This window comes from Peromyscus californicus, unplaced genomic scaffold (assembly GCF_007827085.1).
Source record: "Peromyscus californicus insignis strain IS unplaced genomic scaffold, ASM782708v3 Scaffold_7__1_contigs__length_154581171, whole genome shotgun sequence".
Lineage (NCBI taxonomy): Eukaryota > Metazoa > Chordata > Mammalia > Rodentia > Cricetidae > Peromyscus > Peromyscus californicus.
Genome location: NW_026294595.1, coordinates 95,976,165 through 95,995,319, shown reverse-complemented (window position 1 = coordinate 95,995,319; position 19,155 = coordinate 95,976,165). Strand labels below are relative to the sequence as shown.

The 19,155-nt window shown below is 49.1% G+C and overlaps 1 protein-coding gene across 5 annotated transcripts in view; it reads left to right on the top strand.

Moving 5' to 3' along the window:
* Positions 1–19,155, top strand: part of Frmd5 (FERM domain containing 5) — a 278,946-nt gene that overhangs the window by 250,007 nt on the left and 9,784 nt on the right. For all 5 annotated transcript variants that reach the window (XM_052722787.1, XM_052722788.1, XM_052722786.1 and 2 more), the window contains 5 exons: positions 1,129–1,216; positions 11,397–11,485; positions 16,594–16,657; positions 17,068–17,159; positions 18,811–18,885. In XM_052722787.1, coding sequence (XP_052578747.1) covers positions 1,129–1,216; positions 11,397–11,485; positions 16,594–16,657; positions 17,068–17,159; positions 18,811–18,885 — 408 coding nt within the window. The remainder of the gene's footprint in view (positions 1–1,128; positions 1,217–11,396; positions 11,486–16,593; positions 16,658–17,067; positions 17,160–18,810; positions 18,886–19,155) is intronic.

Genomic DNA, 19,155 nt, shown 5'->3' with positions numbered 1-19,155 from the left:
TGTTATTTGTATGTTAATAAATAAAGTTGCCCAGGGTCAGAGTTATTAGCAAGCCATAGGAAAGCAGGGCAGTGGTGGCGTATGCTTGTAATCTCAGCACTTGGTAGGCAGAGCTAGGTAAGTCTCTGTGTGTTCAGGGATACAGCCAGTATTGGATACACATGCCTTTAATCTCAATACCAATCATAGAAGACCTGGAGTCCTTTACAGACAGGCCATGACGAGGCGGTCATGTGTTTGGGTTTACAACCAATGAGAAGGCAGAACAGAAACTCTATATAAAGACTTTAACACAGAAAGTAGCTCTGGTTCGGAGAGGTAGGACCACCGCAGGAGGAAGGGTAAGGTTTTAGCTCTTAGCTCTGACCTCTTGGCTTTCTTCTTTGCATTGGTTCTGTGTTTCTTATTTAAAAAGACGGTTGGTTACATCTACATATGTCTGTGCACCATGTGTGTGCAGGGCACTCCTGAGGCCACAAGAAGGCATTAGATCCCCTGGGACTGGAGATACCAAAGGTTGTGAGCCGCCATGTGGGTGCTGGGGGATCAAACCCAGGTCCTCTGGAATAGCAACCAGTGCTCTTACCTGCTGAGTGGTCTCTCCAGCCCTCACTCTGAGTTTTAACCTCAGACTTGAATCTCTAAAGCTGGTTCTACAACCAAACAGAACACTATGGAAAAAAATGGAAGTGTGTGGCCTACTCTGATCACATTTTTTGTTTGTTTGTTTAATGCCTCATCCCCATGAGAGTAGCAAAGCCTCCCTCCACCCAGGCTGCGGCTCAAAGTGATGGCAAAGCCTCCTCAGGGTCCAAGTGACAATGTTGACGGTCTGCACAGAAAATGTTTGCCGTAGCTTTCTTCCCCCCGGACATTAACAGCCTGAGGATGACTCTCCCACAGAGATTGCTCCTAGCAAGATAGGCTAAACCTGAGGCCTCGATTCAGCTGGCTGTAATAACCCCACGTGACCATTCAACTGTATATAATAAACACGCTGGCTTCCAGGGTGCTGTAACTGCTCCACCAGAAGGCTGGGTCTGCCCAGCTCACCACTTCTTAACAGGGGGTTCACACCTGGGGAACCTGTGGGACAGGAGCCCTGAGACCATCTCCTTTTCATTCCAGTGGCCAGACACCAGCAACATCAGAGCTGAATTTCTTAAGAAAGGCACAGACACTAGAGACCTACGGAGTGGACCCTCACCCATGTAAGGTAAGACACCCCCATGAGGGACCTCACTGGTTGTGCCTCCTCTAGCGAGGCATGGGGTACTTGTACCCACAAGCTCTTCAGCATACAGGGGTGCCACTACCATGCCATGTTGGAACCTCTGGATTCGACACGCCACATCACTGTCAGAGGATCCCAGGCAAAGGCAATCTAAATAACAAATCCAAACCCCGTGCTCTGCCTTGGCAGCTGTGGGTAATTTGGTGGAAATGAATTGAGGGGACATGTGGAGAGCTCCCCACAGGGAACAGTCAGGAATCACTCAGTAACTGTCCACCCTTTCCTGACCCATAATCTAGTTCCTTTCCAAGAGTGGGTTTTATTGACTATCATGGCCCCGAGTCACCACATGGGACAAAGGAATCACATTTGGTTCCATTATGCACCTGCCAGGGTGAAGCAGGAAGGCACCGGGGACACCGTGCCTGGGAATCCTCTGTGATTACTCACATGCTCCTGGCATTTCAGAGATGAGTTTGGGGAGCCCACCCCTGTGAGCGGTGAGACCCACAGCCTTTCCTGACTCTGGCCACTTCCTCCCACTACAGTTCATGTCCTTGTGCTGGTCACTGGCTCTGTCGGACCTCGTTTATGTGCCCTTTCCATGACTGGAGAGGCTGCAGGAGCAACAGTTCTAAAACTGAGAGCAGAACAAGATCAGCCTCTTCCTCCTCCTGGGCGAAGGGACACTGTAGCCAAAGAGTTGATGTGTTCCTTTCCTGGGGCTGCTGTAACAATGTTCCAAGCGGGGTGGCTTAAACCATGCAGACCTGTTGCCTCTGTGCTGGAGGCTGGAAGTATGACTCCATGGTGCTGATGGGGTTGGTTCCTTCTGAGGGCCCTAAGACAAGGTTCTGTTCCAGCCCATCTCAACTTGCTGATGGCTATCCTCCTGCATCTTGGGTCTTCCCATCATCTCCCCTCTGCTGTGTCCCTGTCTAAATCCAACTCCCCCTACTAGTTAAACTGGAGTTGGGCTCAACCCCACAGCCTTGGCTTAATTTTAATTTCTATAAGGACCCTATCTCCAAAGAAGGTCACGTTCCCAGTACTTGGAGCTAGGACTTCAACATCTGAATTTGTAGGGAGAGGACACAATCCAGTGTATAACAAACCATGGAAACTAAGGGCACAGGGGCGAAGCCCTGGTGAGGCGATTTCATTTTCCCTGTGAAGTAATAAAAACCTGGAGGACGTCCTGGAATGCAAACCTTCTCCCCCACCTAATTCCCTAAGCACTGTGTAGCTTACTGGTAGACAGGCCTATGTTCTCAGGGCCAGCAGTCATGGGCACAGCCACACATTTCTACAGACTTTATAAGTGATAGAAGAATCAGTAAGGCTTCCTAAATGTGTCCTGTGGGAAGCAAAAATGGTTTTGGTTGGTCATGATGGCGAACACTCATAGGCTATGCTGAAGATTCAGAGGCAGGAGGATCAGTAGTCTGAGACCAGCCTGGGCTACACATTTAGCCAAGACTATGGCTCATGACTTTAATACTAGCACTCAGGAGGAAGAAGCATGTGGATTTCTGAGTTTGAAGCCAGTCTAGTTTCCATAGTGAGTTCTAGGCCAGTCAGAGCTATACAGTAAGGCCCTGTCTGGAAGAAAATAAATGATTTAGCCATTCTGTCAATTGATTAGACACTCTAGTAGGCAGCAGGGGACCTCATAGGAGAGAAGTGTTTGGGGGCCTCAGGCTTTATGCTCCAGTCCTCAACAACTATTGAGGCCTTGCTGGATTCTGATCCCCACTCTTCACATCTCTGAGTAAGAAAGCAATAGGTAGCCGGGCAGTGGTGGTGGCGCACACTTTAATCCCAGCACTCGGGAGGCAGATCTCTGTGAGTTCAAGGCCAGCCTGGTCTACAGAGTGAGATCCAGGACAGGCACCAAAACAACACAGAGAAACCCTGTCTCAAAAAAAAAAAAAAGAAAAGAAAAGAAAAGGTGTGTAGGAGATTGTCCCTGAGCTGATAAGTCATCCTAAGACACGGGGAGGGGGTGTGTGTGTGGCAGAGGTGTAGCCTTGCCTATTGCGCGCGCGCGCGCGCGCGCGCGCGCGCGCGCACACACACACACACACACACACAAGCCCTGAAGTTCAAACACACATACACATGCCGACATATACACAAACACACACGGAGAGAAAGAGATGCCTAAAGACAGGTGTGGTCATTAGAAGTTGCCAGATCACCTCAGTGTTAGCGTCCAGTCCCCTTGAGGCCTCACTTGAGAGGGGTTAAGGTACGATTCACAGCACACGGAGGTCGGCAGGCAGTGCTCCTGAGCATGACAGCTGAGCTAAGGTGGGTAGGGTTTTTGCTACTGCCCACAGAAGCCATGGCCTGGCAGCCATGGACAACGACAGCCAGACTGGTGTCCAGCCTAACTCCATGTGCATTCCAGGACCATGGACTCCTGATGCAGCCTTGACTTTGACAAGTTTGTCCATCATGGACACCCGGAGGTTGAAGAGACTGCAAGAAGGAACCAGTCTCTGGTCTCTGTGTGGCCCAATCCCACATGTCATAGCTTCTCAACCCCTAGAACTGAGGGAGGAGAGGCTGAGCATAGCCCGCTTCCTGTTCAGAGCTAGTGGGTCCTTTCACGTTGCTTCTCATTGACTCTTCGGCCGGTCTTGGGGTGTTTCCCAAGTTTTCTTTCTTATCTATAAAACAGTCTCCCTGTTTTTTTTTTTTTTTTTTTTTTTTTTTTTGGTTTTTCGAGACAGGGTTTCTCTGTGTAGCTTTGCGCCTTTCCTGGAACTCGCTTTGGAGACCAGGCTGGCCTCGAACTCACAGAGATCCGCCTGGCTCTGCCTCCTGAGTGCTGGGATTAAAGGCGTGCGCCACCACCGCCCGGCAAGTCTCCCTGTTTTATAGATAAGAAAGTTGATTCGGACCAGGCAGTGGTGGCACACGCCTTTAATCCCAGCACTCAGGAGGCAGAGGCAGGCGGATCTTTGTGAGTTCGAGGCCAGCCTGGTCTACAGAGCAAGATCCAGGAAAGGTGCAAAGCTACACATAGAAACCTGTCTCAAAAAACCAAAAGAAAAAAAAAAAAAAGTAAGTTGATTTGGGGGCTGGGGGCTGGAGAGATGGCTCAGCAGTAAAGAGCACTGACTGCTCTTCCAGAGGACCGGGGTTCAATTCCCAGCACCCACATGGCAGCTAACAACTGTCTGTAACTTCAAGATCTAACACCCTCTCACAGACATACATACAGGCAAAACGCCAATGCAAATAAAGTATAAAAAAAGAAAAGAAAGTTGATGAAGCCAGGCAGTGGTGTCATGCACCTTTAATCCCAGCACTCGGGAGGCAGAGGCAGGTGGATCTCTGTGAGTTCAAGGCTACCCTGGTCTACAGAGCAAGTTCCAGGACAGCCAGATCTACACAGAGAAACCCTGTCTCGAAAAACCGAAACAGAAAGAAAACTGATGTACTATTAAGCCAAAGTTCACAAGGCCCTGAGAGGCAGAGCCAAAATTTGAACTCAGATCATTTCCATTGTTGTTTATACATATAGGAAGGAGCGATGCCTGAGAGACTTACTCTGGGGAAAGGGGAAGGGCAGCTACCTCATTGGCCTTTTATCCCACATTCTCAGACCTGGGCCTCCTGCTCATCTGGGTCATGTCAGGGCCCTACTGCAGACGCCACACGTGACCCTCAGATCCTTTTATTAGGCCCTGGCCATGTGTCCTCAGTCCTCCAAGGCAAAGATCAATTCAGGAGTCTTCACTCTTATCATTAAGTAGCCTCACTTGAGTGATGTGCTACCAAGCACTCCTCTTAATGTTGCTACAAGGAGAGCTGGAATAAGCTGGCACACTTGGTGTAATAAATACTGATGATTTCTATTAACAGGGAGGCAATTACTGGGCCCAGGGAATCTGGGGCATGCAGCCCCAGGGAGGACAGAAGAGGAATCGTTTGGATAATTAAATGAGAGCAGAATGCTCCGGCTGGGCTCTGTTCTCCTGGACTGATTAGGAAGCTCACATTGGTCCTGTGCATGCTGATGGTTTCTTTCTGCCAGAGTGTCCTTGGCTGGTCCTAGGACCAGAAGGAGGAACTCCTACAGACCCTGGCTGGGAAGCCAGAGCACCCAAGCCTCAAACTTGCACGGGGCAGTCCTCAACTGTGCCCCCCCCCCAGGTCCTGGGAGGAGTCCCAGAAGCCCAATGCTACAGCTGCTGAAAGAGAGCAGGGCCTGTTGTGGTGTCTGTTCCCTGATTCCTCTCCAAACTCAGGAGTTGCTATCTTGTTCCGTTCAGACTAGCCGAGAGACTGGTGGTTTACCCTGGGTCTTTGGGTTCTGATGGGGCTGCCCGGTAAGGCTTTGGTGGGGAGGGGCAGCTCCATCACGGATGTCCAGCCTTTTTATCCTGAGGCCTGGTGGTACCACTTCCTGAGAGCCTGCATGTGTCAGGTACTCAGCTCGATTATCTGCTAATCTTCATTATGTTGTTGCTGAGAGCCAACCTCACCCTCACATTAAAGCGAAAGCACCAAGCCTTTGAGTGCAGATTTTAAAACGGGTAAGAGGGATCAGGAAGTTCTTACTAATGTGTCGGAAGTTCCGGTGAGGACACCACTGGGACTAGAAGCCAGTGTTGTCTGGTCTCAAGGCCATGCTTCTACAGTCCCTGCCTGCAGTCTTCCTTCTACGGAGATAAACTTAATTTAAAAGCTAAGCACGGCCGGGCGGTGGTATCGCACCCCTTTAATCCCAGCACTCGGGAGGCAGAGGCAGGGGGATCTCTGTGAGGTCGAGCCCAGCCTGGGCTACAGACTGAGTTCCAGGACAGGCTCCAAAGCTACACAGAGAAACCCTGTCTCGAAAAACCAAAAAAAAGCTAAGCACAACTTACCACCAGTTCCCATACAGAGAAGACACAAGCCTAAATGATTTCTGAAATAATCATATAAAAATTAATGTAAACCCAGGCATGGGTGATGATGCCTATAATCCCCAGCTACTCTGGGGCCTGAAGCAGGATGATGGCAAGTTTGGGGGCGATTTGTTCAACAGAACAAGACAGCTTCTCAAAAAAATAAATACAAAGGCAAGCCTGTAATCCCAGCACTCAGCAGCAGAGGTGGAGGAGCAGAAGATCAAGGCCACCCTCAGCTACATATGGATTCAAGACCAGCCTGGACCACATGAGACTCGGTCTGAGGAGGAAATGAACAGAAGCTTGTCTCCTCTCCAAGAGCACTGTTGACCATGCCATAGCACTAAGTCGGACGGTCTAGGAAACAAGTTGGTAGTGTTCCAGGTCTGTGTCACTATCCCAGTCTCACAAGTGACGCAGCTGGGGTCTGGAGAAGTCCATCACAGAGACAACGAGAAGCGGAGCTAGGGATCTAAAGCAAGACTGGAGATTTTTTTTTTCCACAAGGATGAAAATGTGTAAACTTTCTTACCTCGCAGCAGCAGAAGAGAACCACGGGGTTTTCTGTCAGGAGATAGAGTGGCCATACGAACTGTAAAGCCATCAGTATCCATTTCCTTCCCCTCCTAGATCCAGGAAAGGCTCGGTCCTGTGGACCCTGATTCCTGGGGATGGCCGGGGACAGGCAGATTCCTGCTTACTAAGCTGGAAGTTACTAAGTGGAGGAAATAACCAGACACTCTTGTCTTCCTTCCTTTCTCTGCCATGCATAGTGTCACTTGGCATTCAAACCCTGAGGACAGGCCGTCTCAGTCCCTGTTCTGCTGCCGTGAAGAAGCACCAGGACCGAGGCGACTCTTACAAAAGAAAGCGTTTCTTTGGGGCTTGCCTACAGTTTCAGAGGTTTAGTCCACTGTCATCATGAGGAGGAGCATAGTGGCGTATAGGCGGACATGATGCTGGAGAAGCAGCCAAGAGGTCTTCAGATCAGCAGGCAGCAGGAGACAGACAGGCTTGGAATGGGCTTTTTGAAACCCCAAAGCCCACCCCCCAGTGACACACTTCCAACAAGGCCACACTTCCTATTCCTGTCAAATAGTGCCGCTACTTGATGACCAAGCACTCAAATCTCTGAGCCTATGAGGGTCATTCCTATTCAAACCACCACACAGGCCAATACCAGAAGGACATGTTAGACTGAAGACACTGGAATGTTCCAGAGAAGGGCTTTCTGCTTAGACGTCCATACCAGTATGGATGGGATTTCTCACTGTAGTTCCACGTGCCACCCTGTGCTGGTTACTGAAGCTCATGTGACAGAGACAAGTAGCCAACACTGTGGTTGCTCTCAGTACTGTGAGTGCTGAGTGCTAGGGTCTTGCTGTGGCTCTCCTCTCCCTCTGTGGGTCTGGAAGCCTTGGAGAATTGCCCTCTATTCTGGGAGGGAATTGTTCAAGGTTCCATTATTGCTTCTCTCTCTCTCTCTCTCTCCCTCCCTCCCTCCCTCCCTCCCCCCCTCCCCCCCTCTCCCCCTCCCCCTCTCCCTCTCCCTCCCTCTCTCCCTCTCCCTCTCCCCCCCTTCCTTCCTCCCTCCCTCCTTCTCTTTCTCTTCCTCTCTCTCCCTCTACCCCTCTCCTTCTCTTTTTTTTTTTCTTCTAGACAGGGTTTCTCTATGTAGTCCTATCTGTCCTGGAACTCACTTTGTAGACCAGGCTAGCCTTGAACTCACAGAGATCTGCCTGCTTCTGCCTCCCAAGTGCTGGGATCAAAGGTGTGCACCACCATATCTGGTAATTAATTGCTTCTCACCAGGATTTATTCCAAGTTCACTGCCTGTGCTGCTTGGTTTTTGACGACTTGAACAAACCTAAACATACCTGGAAAAAGGAATCTTAATAGAGAAAGACTGGCCTGTAGACAAGTGGGTGTTATCTTGATTAGTGATTGATGTGGGAGGGGGTAATACTACTGGAGCTGGGGGGTAGTACCAGGTTGCATAAGAAAGCAAGCTGAGCAAGCCATGGGGAACAAATCAGTAAGCAGCACTCCTCTGTGGTTTCTGCCTCAGTTCCTGCCTTGAGTTCCTGTAATGAATTCCCTCAGTGATGGAGTATGACCTGAGAGTCGTAAGCTGAAACAAACCATTTCCTCTTCAAGTTGCTTTTGGTCATGGTGATTTATCACAGTGATATAAATCCTAAATAAAACACTCACTGTTCCAAATCAACCAGTCCTGTCAAGAGAGGCCATTCCCCACAGCTCCACCCCTGGCCTCACTGGGAGGCCACCTGAGGGTGTCTAGATCATACAGCCTGGCAGGCAGCAGCCACCTCTAACCTTTGCTGTGGCCAGAGCAATGTCATTCACTGGCTCTCACTTCCGGCCCCTTCCCTTCTGCTCACTTCAAGCCCATGACCATCCAGCTCTTCCCGCTCCAAGACTTCCTTTTTTGGTCTAGCTTCCCACACCCACTTCCTAACTAGGAAATCTTAACTGTCGGCATCGAATAAGAGAAAGTCAAATGTTAGGGTTTTGCCAGGATTTCAACAGCCTCAGCATCTGTGTTCATATTGACATAGCCACTAGTGTACATGGCCACCTGCCACACAGAACTTCTGAGGTAACAGCCCTAGCCAAGATATGGAGAAATTAAAGGATATGTCATGCAGTGCGGCCAGACCTGACCTACCAGGCCTGTGGTGGGGGTCTTTCTGCCCAATTACTGATGTACTAGCAAGGGTGGAGGAAGCGGAGCCCCCCCCACAGCCATCCCCACCCCCTCACTGCTTCTCTGTTACATACTCTCCCTCCCCAGGCCTGACCCTCCCAACCCTCTGGCTGCTCTTCCTTCTAGGTCTTTTCTGTGTCTCAGAAGGCTTGATGAGATACCCTTTCTTCCTCTGTCTCTTCATGCCTTCACTCATCCCTGTAAACATGTACTTGCCCCCCATAGCCTGCTGTCCCCTGACCCACATCACTGTCCTACACCGTATCTGCTAAACCTGCCTGTAGCCTGTTCTACACAGTGCAAACACCACAAGGTCTCTACCCTTGCATCTCTTGTCCTTGGGTCCACCCTGCACAGAGACAGAAAGCTTCCCAATGCCCACCCTCTATCTGAGATTAGCTACCTCCCTCAGGCATTCTCCCCACAGATGCCACTTGCCTTGAACCCATTTATGCCAAGTTAGCCAAATTAGACCTGCTGCCTCCTGGCAGGAACCATGCTTGTGTGCCATGCCTGGTACTCATGAATCCCCTCCAAGCACTGGTGACAGGCAGGAGGAAGCCGAGCCATGTGACTGCAGAAGGAACAAGGCCCGTGTCTCTTTAAAAGCCATTCACTATGCCCGTGGGTTAAATGACACTGTGTGCTTACAGCTAAGTGTCTGGATCTCCCCTGTCCTGAGGAAAGGATGGTGATAACATTAGTCCAAAAGGTTTGGAAACCAGTTTATACCCGGGCCCAGATGCCCACACTTGCAAACCTGACTTCACGAGGCAGCTTTAGGGCAAATGCATTTTCCCCTGAGGCCGGGCTCACTGGCCCTGCAGAGGACCCATTACCTCAGAGGCTAGTCAGACTAAGTATCTCTGCCAGGGTGGCAAGCTCTCGAGGTGAGAAGAACCAGAACTCCCCCACCACTTGATGGTCAAGTTTGCTAGCCATCTCCATCCTCACTCGTCTATCCTGAAAGCAGTTCCTCACCCAATGTCTTGGTCCAGAGGAAGCTGGGGTGTCCATTAGTCAGCCGCTTCCCCCCAGAACTCCTTCACTCGAGGGCTCCAGGCCCCAGGCTTTCTGATACCTCTTCATGTCACTCGCTAACGAAATCCCAAGCCTGGTGCTGACAGACTTAGACTGGTGGCCTGAGGTTCCACTCAGCCAATTGCTGCTTCTCAATGTCTCATCTAAACTTCCCTGAGGTATGAACCCCATGGTATTACAGGTACCGAGACAATGATAACCTGCCTCTGTGGGCAGAGTTTTGTTTTGTTTTGTTTTGTTTTGTTTTGTTTTGGCGGTACTCGGGATTGGACCTAGGGCTTGGCGCACGCTAGGCAAGTAGTCTACCACTGAATCACACCCCAACCCTCTTTTCTAATTAAGTTACCCAGACTGGCCTCGAATTTAACTCTGTAGCCTAGGCAGATGTTTAATTTAGGATCTTCCTTGCCTCAACCTTGGGAGTAGCTAGGATTACAGGCCCGATTAGTAATAGTTCACACACACACACTTCACCTATTATAAAATTCATTCTTTTAAGTGTGCAGTCCAGTGGTTTTTAGTATATTCAGTCACCACCTCCGTCTGATTTTGGAATATTTTTGTGACCTCCTTCCCTTACCCAAAGGAAACTTCATATCCACTGTCAGTCACTGGCTCACTTCCTCTCCCTCCAGCCCTTGGCAACCAACACACTTTCTGTGTCTGTGGGTTTACCTGTTGAAAACATTATGTATAAATAGAACCATTCAACATGGTTTTTGGTAACTGGCTTCTTTCACTTGACATGGTATTTGAAGGTTCAGTTGTGTTGTATACATGAGTACCTCCTTCCTCTCTACTGCTAAATAATAATCCAGTGTACCACCATCTGCCACTTGCTTTTTTGCCTATCAATTGATGAACATTTTACTCTTCAAGCCAGACTGGATTGCTCACATTGTTTGGCTACTATAAATAGTTATACTATTAACATTCATATACCTGTAGACATGCTCCAATTATCTTGGGCATATAACCTAGAAGGGGGATGATTGGGTTATGTGGTAACTCTCTATTTAACTGTTTGGAAAAACTTCCCAACTATTTCCCAAAGTGACCATACCATTTTAAAATCCCACCAGCAATGCACGAGCCCTTAACATTGTCTTTGGCCTGCTGAGGCTGGTATCATCACCACATCCACTGTCCAGACACAGAGAGCTCTGGGGACCATCTGGCAAGCAGCAAGGCTGGAACTAAAGCCATGGCCTTGTGCTGTTAAATGTCCTGTGTGACCCTTTGGGATCTACTAAAGGTTGCCCTGCTTCTCCTATGAATAGCCTGGGTGTCTGTCTGTGGCTTTTGAGACAAGGTTCTCATGCAGCCTAGACTGATCTTGAACTCACTATGTAGCTGAAGATAACCTTGAGCCTCTGATCCTCCTGCCTCCACCTCCAGAGTGCTGGGATCTAAGGTTTTCCCCACCACCCTTTCTCCTCTCTACATGCACCTCTATGGTCCAGTGAGAAGTCTTTCTCTGTTACAGGATGTGTCAGGAAATGCTGCGTTTCTGGCCTTCACTCCTTTTGGGTTTGTTGTTCTTCAAGGAAACAAGAGGGTCCACTTCATTAAGTGGTGAGTATCTGTCTTCACCTCCAGAACAGGTCCTTCTGCATCACTAACTGGGGAGGGGCTGTGGTACCCATGTCCTTTGTCTGTGACGGGCAGTTATGGTTCGCAGCCTTCTCCAAAGCCTTGAGTTGAGAATGGTAACTGACCAAGGTAGTGGTCTCTTCCTAGGGATCCTGTTCTTTCCAAAGAGTGTCCCTGAGAGCCAACAGCCTCTCCAGACAGAAAGGATATTGGAGGTTGACTTCTAGGGTAGCCTGCAACTGCAGCCAACATAAGGGATGAGAAGTTCCCGAGTGAACTAAGTCTTTGGGTTCGTCACTTGCTCAGACCACTGCCAGCATAGTTAAGGCCATCCAGAAACATTTCAGTAGATGGCCCAAAGCCCTTGCTTACTCTTCTAACAAAGGAGGGGTTCGTAGACAATTACCCTGGAACAAATGCCACATACAATATGCAAAACATCCTCCTCAACAGCCTGTCTGTGGGCACTCGGGCTGCAAGAGTTCAGAGGCTGCCATCTCACGCATCTCCATCTTTAGAGCTAAGTGTCCTCAGCCTCTGAGAATCACCTTTTTCCTTCCCTCTCCCCTGCCACACCCAGCATGCAGTAGCCACTGCCTTGGCTGCGGCTACCCACATTGCTTCCTCTCCTTGCTTTGTTCGGGGTCTGTATGACTAGGCACAGGCTTCTGTGCATTGACTGACATTTGCATATCTTGGGACCTGTTTGCTGCCTCATCCATACAAACATCTGTCAGTCTTACCAAGATACTCTGTGTAATTGAGAGCCTGAAATTTTTTCCTTAAAAATATTTTTATTCTTTGACACTTTTACAATTTTGTACATGTATACAATGTATCTTGATAATATCAACCCCAACTCCTTCTGCCACTCACCTAAGACCTCCCGTAACACGTCCCTCCCCCTTCATGTCCTTTTTTGTTGTTGTTTTTGTTTGGTTTTTTTGTTTTGGTTTTTTTTTGTTTTGTTTTTGTTTGTTTTTGAGACAGCATCTCTCTCTGCGTGGCCTTGGCTGTTCTAGAATTTACTGTGTAGACCAAGGTGGCTTCAAACTCAAGAGATCTGCCTGCTTCTGCCTCCCAAGTGCTAGGATTAAAGGTATGCACCACCATGCCTGACCCTTTTTGTGTCTTTTTTTTTTTTTTGAGACAGAGTTTCTCTCTGTGGCCCTGACTATTCTAGAACTCACTCTGTAGACCAGGCTGGCCTCCAACTCAGAGATCTGCCTGCCTCTGCCTCGCAAGTACAGGAAATAAAGGCATGTACCACTACTGCCTGGCTAATGAATTTTTTATTTCATTTGTTTATTTTGTATAGTGGGGACATATGCCAGAGCACACATGTGATGTCTAAGGACAGTTTTTCAGAGTGTGTTCTCGCCTTCTACCATGTGGGCCCTGGAACTGAACTCAGGTCATCAGGGTTGGCATCATCTATTGAGCCAGCTCACCAGCAGCCTCCCTCCCCCATTTTAAATATCACCCAGAGTCCAGTTAGTGCTACCTGCACGTGCAACCTACCCAGTCGCCACACACAGCAGCCATCAGTTGCCGTGGGTCCTCGGCTAGTGTTGGATTCTCCTGTTCCCCTCCCTGGTTTGAGCTGGAGTTACTGGCCAGTTTGATCTTGTACGGGTCTTGTGCTGTGCACTCATGAGTACAATCATCTCACAGCATCTACTGGCCAGTTTGATCTTGTATGGGTCTTGTGCTGTGCACTCATGAGTACAGTCATCTCACAGCATCCTCCCATCCTCGGTTCGTACATACCCATTTCTTTCTTCCATTATGTCCCCTGAGCCTTGCAGGGGTGGATACCGATGAGCACTTAATGCTGAGCACTCCCAGCCACTGATCCTCTGCACTCTGACCAGTTATGAACCTCTGCAGTAACTACTGCTTACTGCAAAAAAGCAGCTTCACTGACCAAGACTGACACTGCCCTAAAGATATAAACATAAACAGTCAGGAAACAGCATGTTTGTCCAGCAAAACAACAGTAGCAGAGCCTGTGACCTCATCAGCCATGGGCTTCTGACTGTGTTTACAGTACCAGGCAGCCTGTGACCTCATCAGCCATGGGCTTTTGACTGTTTACAGCACCAGGCAGCCTGTGACCTCAACAGCCATGGGCTTTTGACTGTTTACAGCACCAGGCAGCCTGTGACCTCATCAGCCATGGGCTTCTGACTGTGTTCACAGCACCAGGCATGCATTCCTATGGAACAGCCCTCAAATCTAATCAGAAAGCAGTTGGTTATGCCCTAACAGGCATGCCACTATTGGGTACCAGTGGGCACATCCTGCCTGGCAGGTTAGTATTGGAGCTGGAGGGCCTATCATCACTGCCTAAGTCCATTGGGAGCTCTTCCACCTTTTGGCACTATGAATGCTACCCAGAAGGAAGTTTCTAGGTCAACTGCAGCTTGAATTCTCTTTGTTCCGCACCTAAAGTGTGCTGTAGCTTCAGTAATAGGGCCTTACCTATTATTATTATTGTGGTTATTGTGGGCAACCGAGAGCAATGACAATAACAGCCTGGGATGTTCTGAGGCTTCTGGGGGCTTCCCTAACTAACAGCTAGTAGGAAGATACCCCACACTGGCACTAAGATTTTCATTTAATAACTCACGTCTTTAGGGAAAGGATTGTTCACCCATACAAGGTACTTCTGTTCAGACTCCTTTAACAAAAAAAAAAGTATATTTTAAAATTTGTTCACCAAGTAGTGGTATTCCATGAGGTTTTTTCATACATGTTTAGTTTTAGTTACCCTATCCCATCCCCTCCTCCCTCTCCCTCTCCCACCCCAATCCCCACTCTAACTTCCAGAACCCCACATACACTTTCATATCATACATAGTCTACTACCCACCCCAAGGCCTCTTCCACTCCCCTCTATCATGGGCCCTTTCTGGATTCCTGACTTGTACAGGTACTCCATATTAAACACACAGATCTAAAAATCCAAAGCTAGGGTGACAAATGTATGACTAGTGAGCACATTCGTTGTTTGAGCCCACTGTGATCTCAGTTCTATATTTGGGCCTCAGCCTGCTACGTCTAAGCTGGCTAGCTCTTCTGACAAACAGGTTGGCTACATGGCTTCCCTTGGTCCAAGAAACCTTGGTTAGGGAAGCCTAGTCCTTCTCTTGCTTCCTTTACCTTCTCTGGAAGAGTGAAGTATGGTCTGAGTAGAGTTGCTTCTCATGCATTTTCTTCTCAGGATGCTGTAGGCATCTCTTCCCCTGCTGCCCTACTCAACTGATACAGACACCAGACACCTTCCTAATCCAGATTGCTCTTGTGGAGGATGGCAATATGATTAACTAATCCTCAAACTACTCCTCAGACATGTGGCACTGGGTCCCATTCGCAAGGCAGTTGGTATCAGGGCATCTTGGGCTCCCTCCAGTTGGCTCCTTTCACTGTTTTCTGTGTGATGATGTGACGGTTTGATGTCTCAGCCAACAAAATGGTTCTCAGAAAAGGCTGAGGACAGGATTGGGCCACAGTTCCCCTTGTGTGGGTCCTTTGCTGCCTGAATGTCTGCGTTATTTGGTGTTCCTTAGACACTCAAAGTCCCTGAGTGATCCCCACCTCCCGACTTTTCGTTCTCCCATGTACCTCTCTCCCCGAAAATCTGTCTCAACTTCAGAATCATAGATGTAAACCCAACCTCATGTTCAAAACAAACTCCTAGGCCAGGTGTGATGGCACATACCTATAATCTCAGCTCTCAGGAATCGGAGGCCATGTCAAGGCCAGGCTGGTCTACATAGAGTTCTAGGACAACCAGGACTACACTTTGAGACCCTGTCTCAAAGGAAAAAAACAAAAGCCAAAAGCACACTCTTTATCACACTTGCCGGAGGCTGTATGCTTATTGTATTCTGCCTGAGTGTAAGATTGATGGTTGGTCAGTCAACAGAGAGATGATACAAAGAGGCTTGTACCAGTTCAAGTCTGAGTGGGAAGTTGTAAACTGTCACCCTGACCCAGCTGTGACTTCTCAGTGAGAACAAGTCATATCCCCCCACCCTGCTGTTGTGTGGCCATAAATCAGGTACCTGCTTACGTCTGCGTCTTTGCTACTTCCTAGGACGCTGAGGAAATCGCCCGAGAGGTGACAGGAAGTAGCCTACTGATGGCAGATGTGTATGATCAGACTCCTTAGTGGCTCAGGCAGCAAAATAAAAACTCCAGTGGGGTGTCGGGCCCTGAGTTGGGCACACCGGAGTGGCCGAAGGGGAGACCCAGTCTTGTGGCTCTCAGGGACATCCAAATAAGTCCCCCGGGGTAGTTTTCCCACTTTGTGACCAAGGCTGAAAGCAGTGAGTGTCGGTGAGGTGTAGGCTGCGCCATGTACAGTAACCATGTCACTTCTTCTGATTTGTGTCTGTCCCACGGGTGACGTACCCCAGCATCCTGTTTGCCTCTCTTACTGCAGCCATTCACTGGGCTGGTGGCTTCAAGGATTTTTCTACAATAACCCCTAAGCCCCTTTCCTGGTCAGTACGCTGCATGACTGTTCCATGTAATCTGTTCCCTCTTCTTGGTATGTTGCCCCACCCTCCCTTGAGACTGTTTGACATTTGTCTGCATTAAACTGCATTTTCCACCCAGTGGCACAGTCGCCTGAAAGACTCGGCTCCCTCAGAACCTGGATGCATTGTATTTCATTATTTGCTGTTACCTTCAACTTGGGCCTCATCAGCTCCCTGTGGCACCTTATATTCGACAGTCCCTTCCGACAATGCACCCGTGTTACGAATCAAATCCGGAAATGGTCCCACTCACCCTGCACTCACTTTCCATGCAAATGTCCCCCCTTTTCTAGCCACTGTTGATGAGCCCGAAATCCTCTCTCCCCAATATTACAGTGTGATTGACTGGAAACTGTGGGTTGAACTGTCCCGATGACTGTTCCAAGGCCACTGCGCTACTACTGTCTTGTTCTCAGTTCTGATTTTGGCTAAGATTGTGTCTGTGCCTGGAGCCTCTTCCAGTCGGGTGGGCTGTGCATCTACAACTTAGCTGTGAGCAAGCAGCCCACAGCCCGGTGACACGTCCTCTCTTTGTGCTTCTAGGAATGAGGTGACCAAGCTGAAATTTGAAGGGAAGACTTTCTATTTATATGTAAGTCAGAAAGAGGTGAGTGCTGGTTTCCTGCTCTCCAGGGAGGGCTGGGACACTGCAACAGCCCCCTCATTTCTGGAGCCAAGAGTAAGGAGTCTGGACAGGGGAGTCCGTCTGCCTCCTCGGCTAAGGCAAGGTGAGGGTGTGTAAGGGTGGGAAGGCCTGAAAGATGCCGGTGGCACCCAGAGGATCCACTCAAGAGAGGCCTACCTCGAGAAAACAGTCGAATGGGGTTCCCACAGAGAATGCCTGTGGACATTCTGCGTCTTACCAAGGGCTCTGTTAGGTTTGCCAGGTGTGAGGTGGTCATTGATGTGAACCCCTCTTCTAGCTAGCCAGCTGCTTGAGGGCCCCCAGCAGCATAGGACACAGGGTCCTGGACTTTTCCACCCACCTCAGCTGTTTCTCTATGGAATTTTTTACAGGAAAAAAAAATTATTCTCACATATTTTGCTCCAACCCCAGAAGCCTGCAAGCACCTCTGGAAATGTGGGATTGAGAATCAAGCCTTCTACAAGTGAGTTGGACATGTGATAGGGACTGTTGATATCAAAGATGGGGTCCCCAGAGCTGGAGGAGAGCTGGAGGTGGTGGCCACTGGGCTTGCTACTGGGAAGCTAGGATCCAGCCAGAGGTAACTTTGCTTGCTGGAGTTTGGAGGAGTCTGAGAGGCCTCTGCATCCAGTTCTCTCTGAGTAAGGAAGGGGCTGCAAAAGCATCAGTGCACAAAGAAATGGACCAGAGAGAGGCTGAGGTGTTACCAAGAAAACAGTTCACCAAACCCCTTGGTTTTGTTTAAAAACATTTTTTTTTAATATTTATTTATTTATTATGTATACAGAGTTCTGCCTGCATGTATGCCTGCATGCCAGAAGGCACCAGATCTCATTATAGATGGTTGTGAGCTCACCCTGTGGGTGATGGGAATTGAACTCGGGACCTCTGGAAGAGCAGCCAGTGCTCTTAACCTCTGAGCCATCTCTCCAGCCCCCTAAAAACAAAATTTATGATGTGTGCTTTAATAGATGTTCTGGGCTGGGGATGCAGTTCATTTGTGGGGGGGCTTGCCTTGCAAGCATGGGGTGCTGGGTTCCACACTCTGCATTGCATTAACAGAGCATGGTAACTAATGCCTGTTATCCCAGCTCTCAGGAGCTGGAGGCATAAGGATCAGTTCAAGGTGATCCTCAGTTACAAAGTGCATTGCAGGATAGCCTGGGCTACATGGGACCCTTTGTAAAAGAAAAAAAAAGTGTATTGCAACATTGCGACCGTGATAGACTCCAGTTAAGGTGACCCTTGCTATCACCAAATGCCCTGACAAGCCAGATGCTCCCTCTACTGTCCAGAAGGAGTTTGAGAGAATCAGAAGTGCTCTCCTCAGTGACAGACAGTGCTCCTCCTCAGTGAGCTGACTCCAGCCAGCAGAACTGATCTCCTGCCTGTTGCCAGGGCCACAGCCCCAGAGCTGTGTCTTGGGAAGGCATTCCCAGTCCTAATACTCACTGTGCACTTGATACTAGCACCAGGGTGAAGTGAACAGGCATTGTGCAGTCTACCCTGAGCGGGCTTCCTTCCAAAGGGACACTAGGGAAACACTTTAGCAAGCTTGAGACAGGGTTTTTTGTTTGGTTGGTTTTTGGGTTTTGGGGTGTTTTTTTTTTTTTTTTTTTGGCTACCATCTTCCTTTCACCTGTGAGGAAAAGGCCTAGGTTTAGTCAATTATATGAACCTAGAGAGAAGCAAATTTGAGAGACAAACGTCCTGCTGGTGGGGCTTAGCAGCAGCCCAGAAGGAATGGGATTCCCTGACCCCCCCCCCCCATATACAGGGGCTGGCTCCCACTAAGCTCCCATTGCTCTGGGGATTCAGAAGCAACCCCATCCTCTCTGTCAAACCTCATACAGAAGGAAGCAACTGCTGCCTCATACTTTTGTTTTCGATCTGTCTCCTGGGAACAAGCACTTGTTTCTAAATCCATGTGTGGCCACTCTGCAGTTGCTAAGCGTTCCTCCTAGTGGGCAGCACTCCAGGGCAGACTACCGAGGGCTGTTTCCTGAACCTGAAAGGAAGTTTCGAGTAGCCTTTGCAGGGAGCTACCTGCCCATCTTCGTCGGCCCATGAGGTGGCTTGAGCCATGTGTCACCCTGAACTCTGCTTTGCCGTAGGCTGGAGAAGTCAAGCCAAGTTCGCACCGTGTCCAGCAGCAATTTATTCTTTAAAGGGAGCCGGTTCCGATACAGGTAAATAGTGACAGTAAGTAGCCATTCTAGATCTCTTTCCAGACCTTTCTTTAGAGGACAGTCTCCGTGTGCCTTAGCCTTGAGAACAGAGAACCTGGAGCTCTCAGCAGGGCCTTGGGTTTCCTCCTAATTCCTCTGAGTCTTTCACCCTCTTCTCCAGCTGTCTGTGGGTCTCTTCTTCCCTCATGGTGTTAATCCCACTGGGCGAGAATAAGACCACTACCACAACTTTTGAGCCAAATTTGAAGCAAGCTTTATTAAATACTGGGC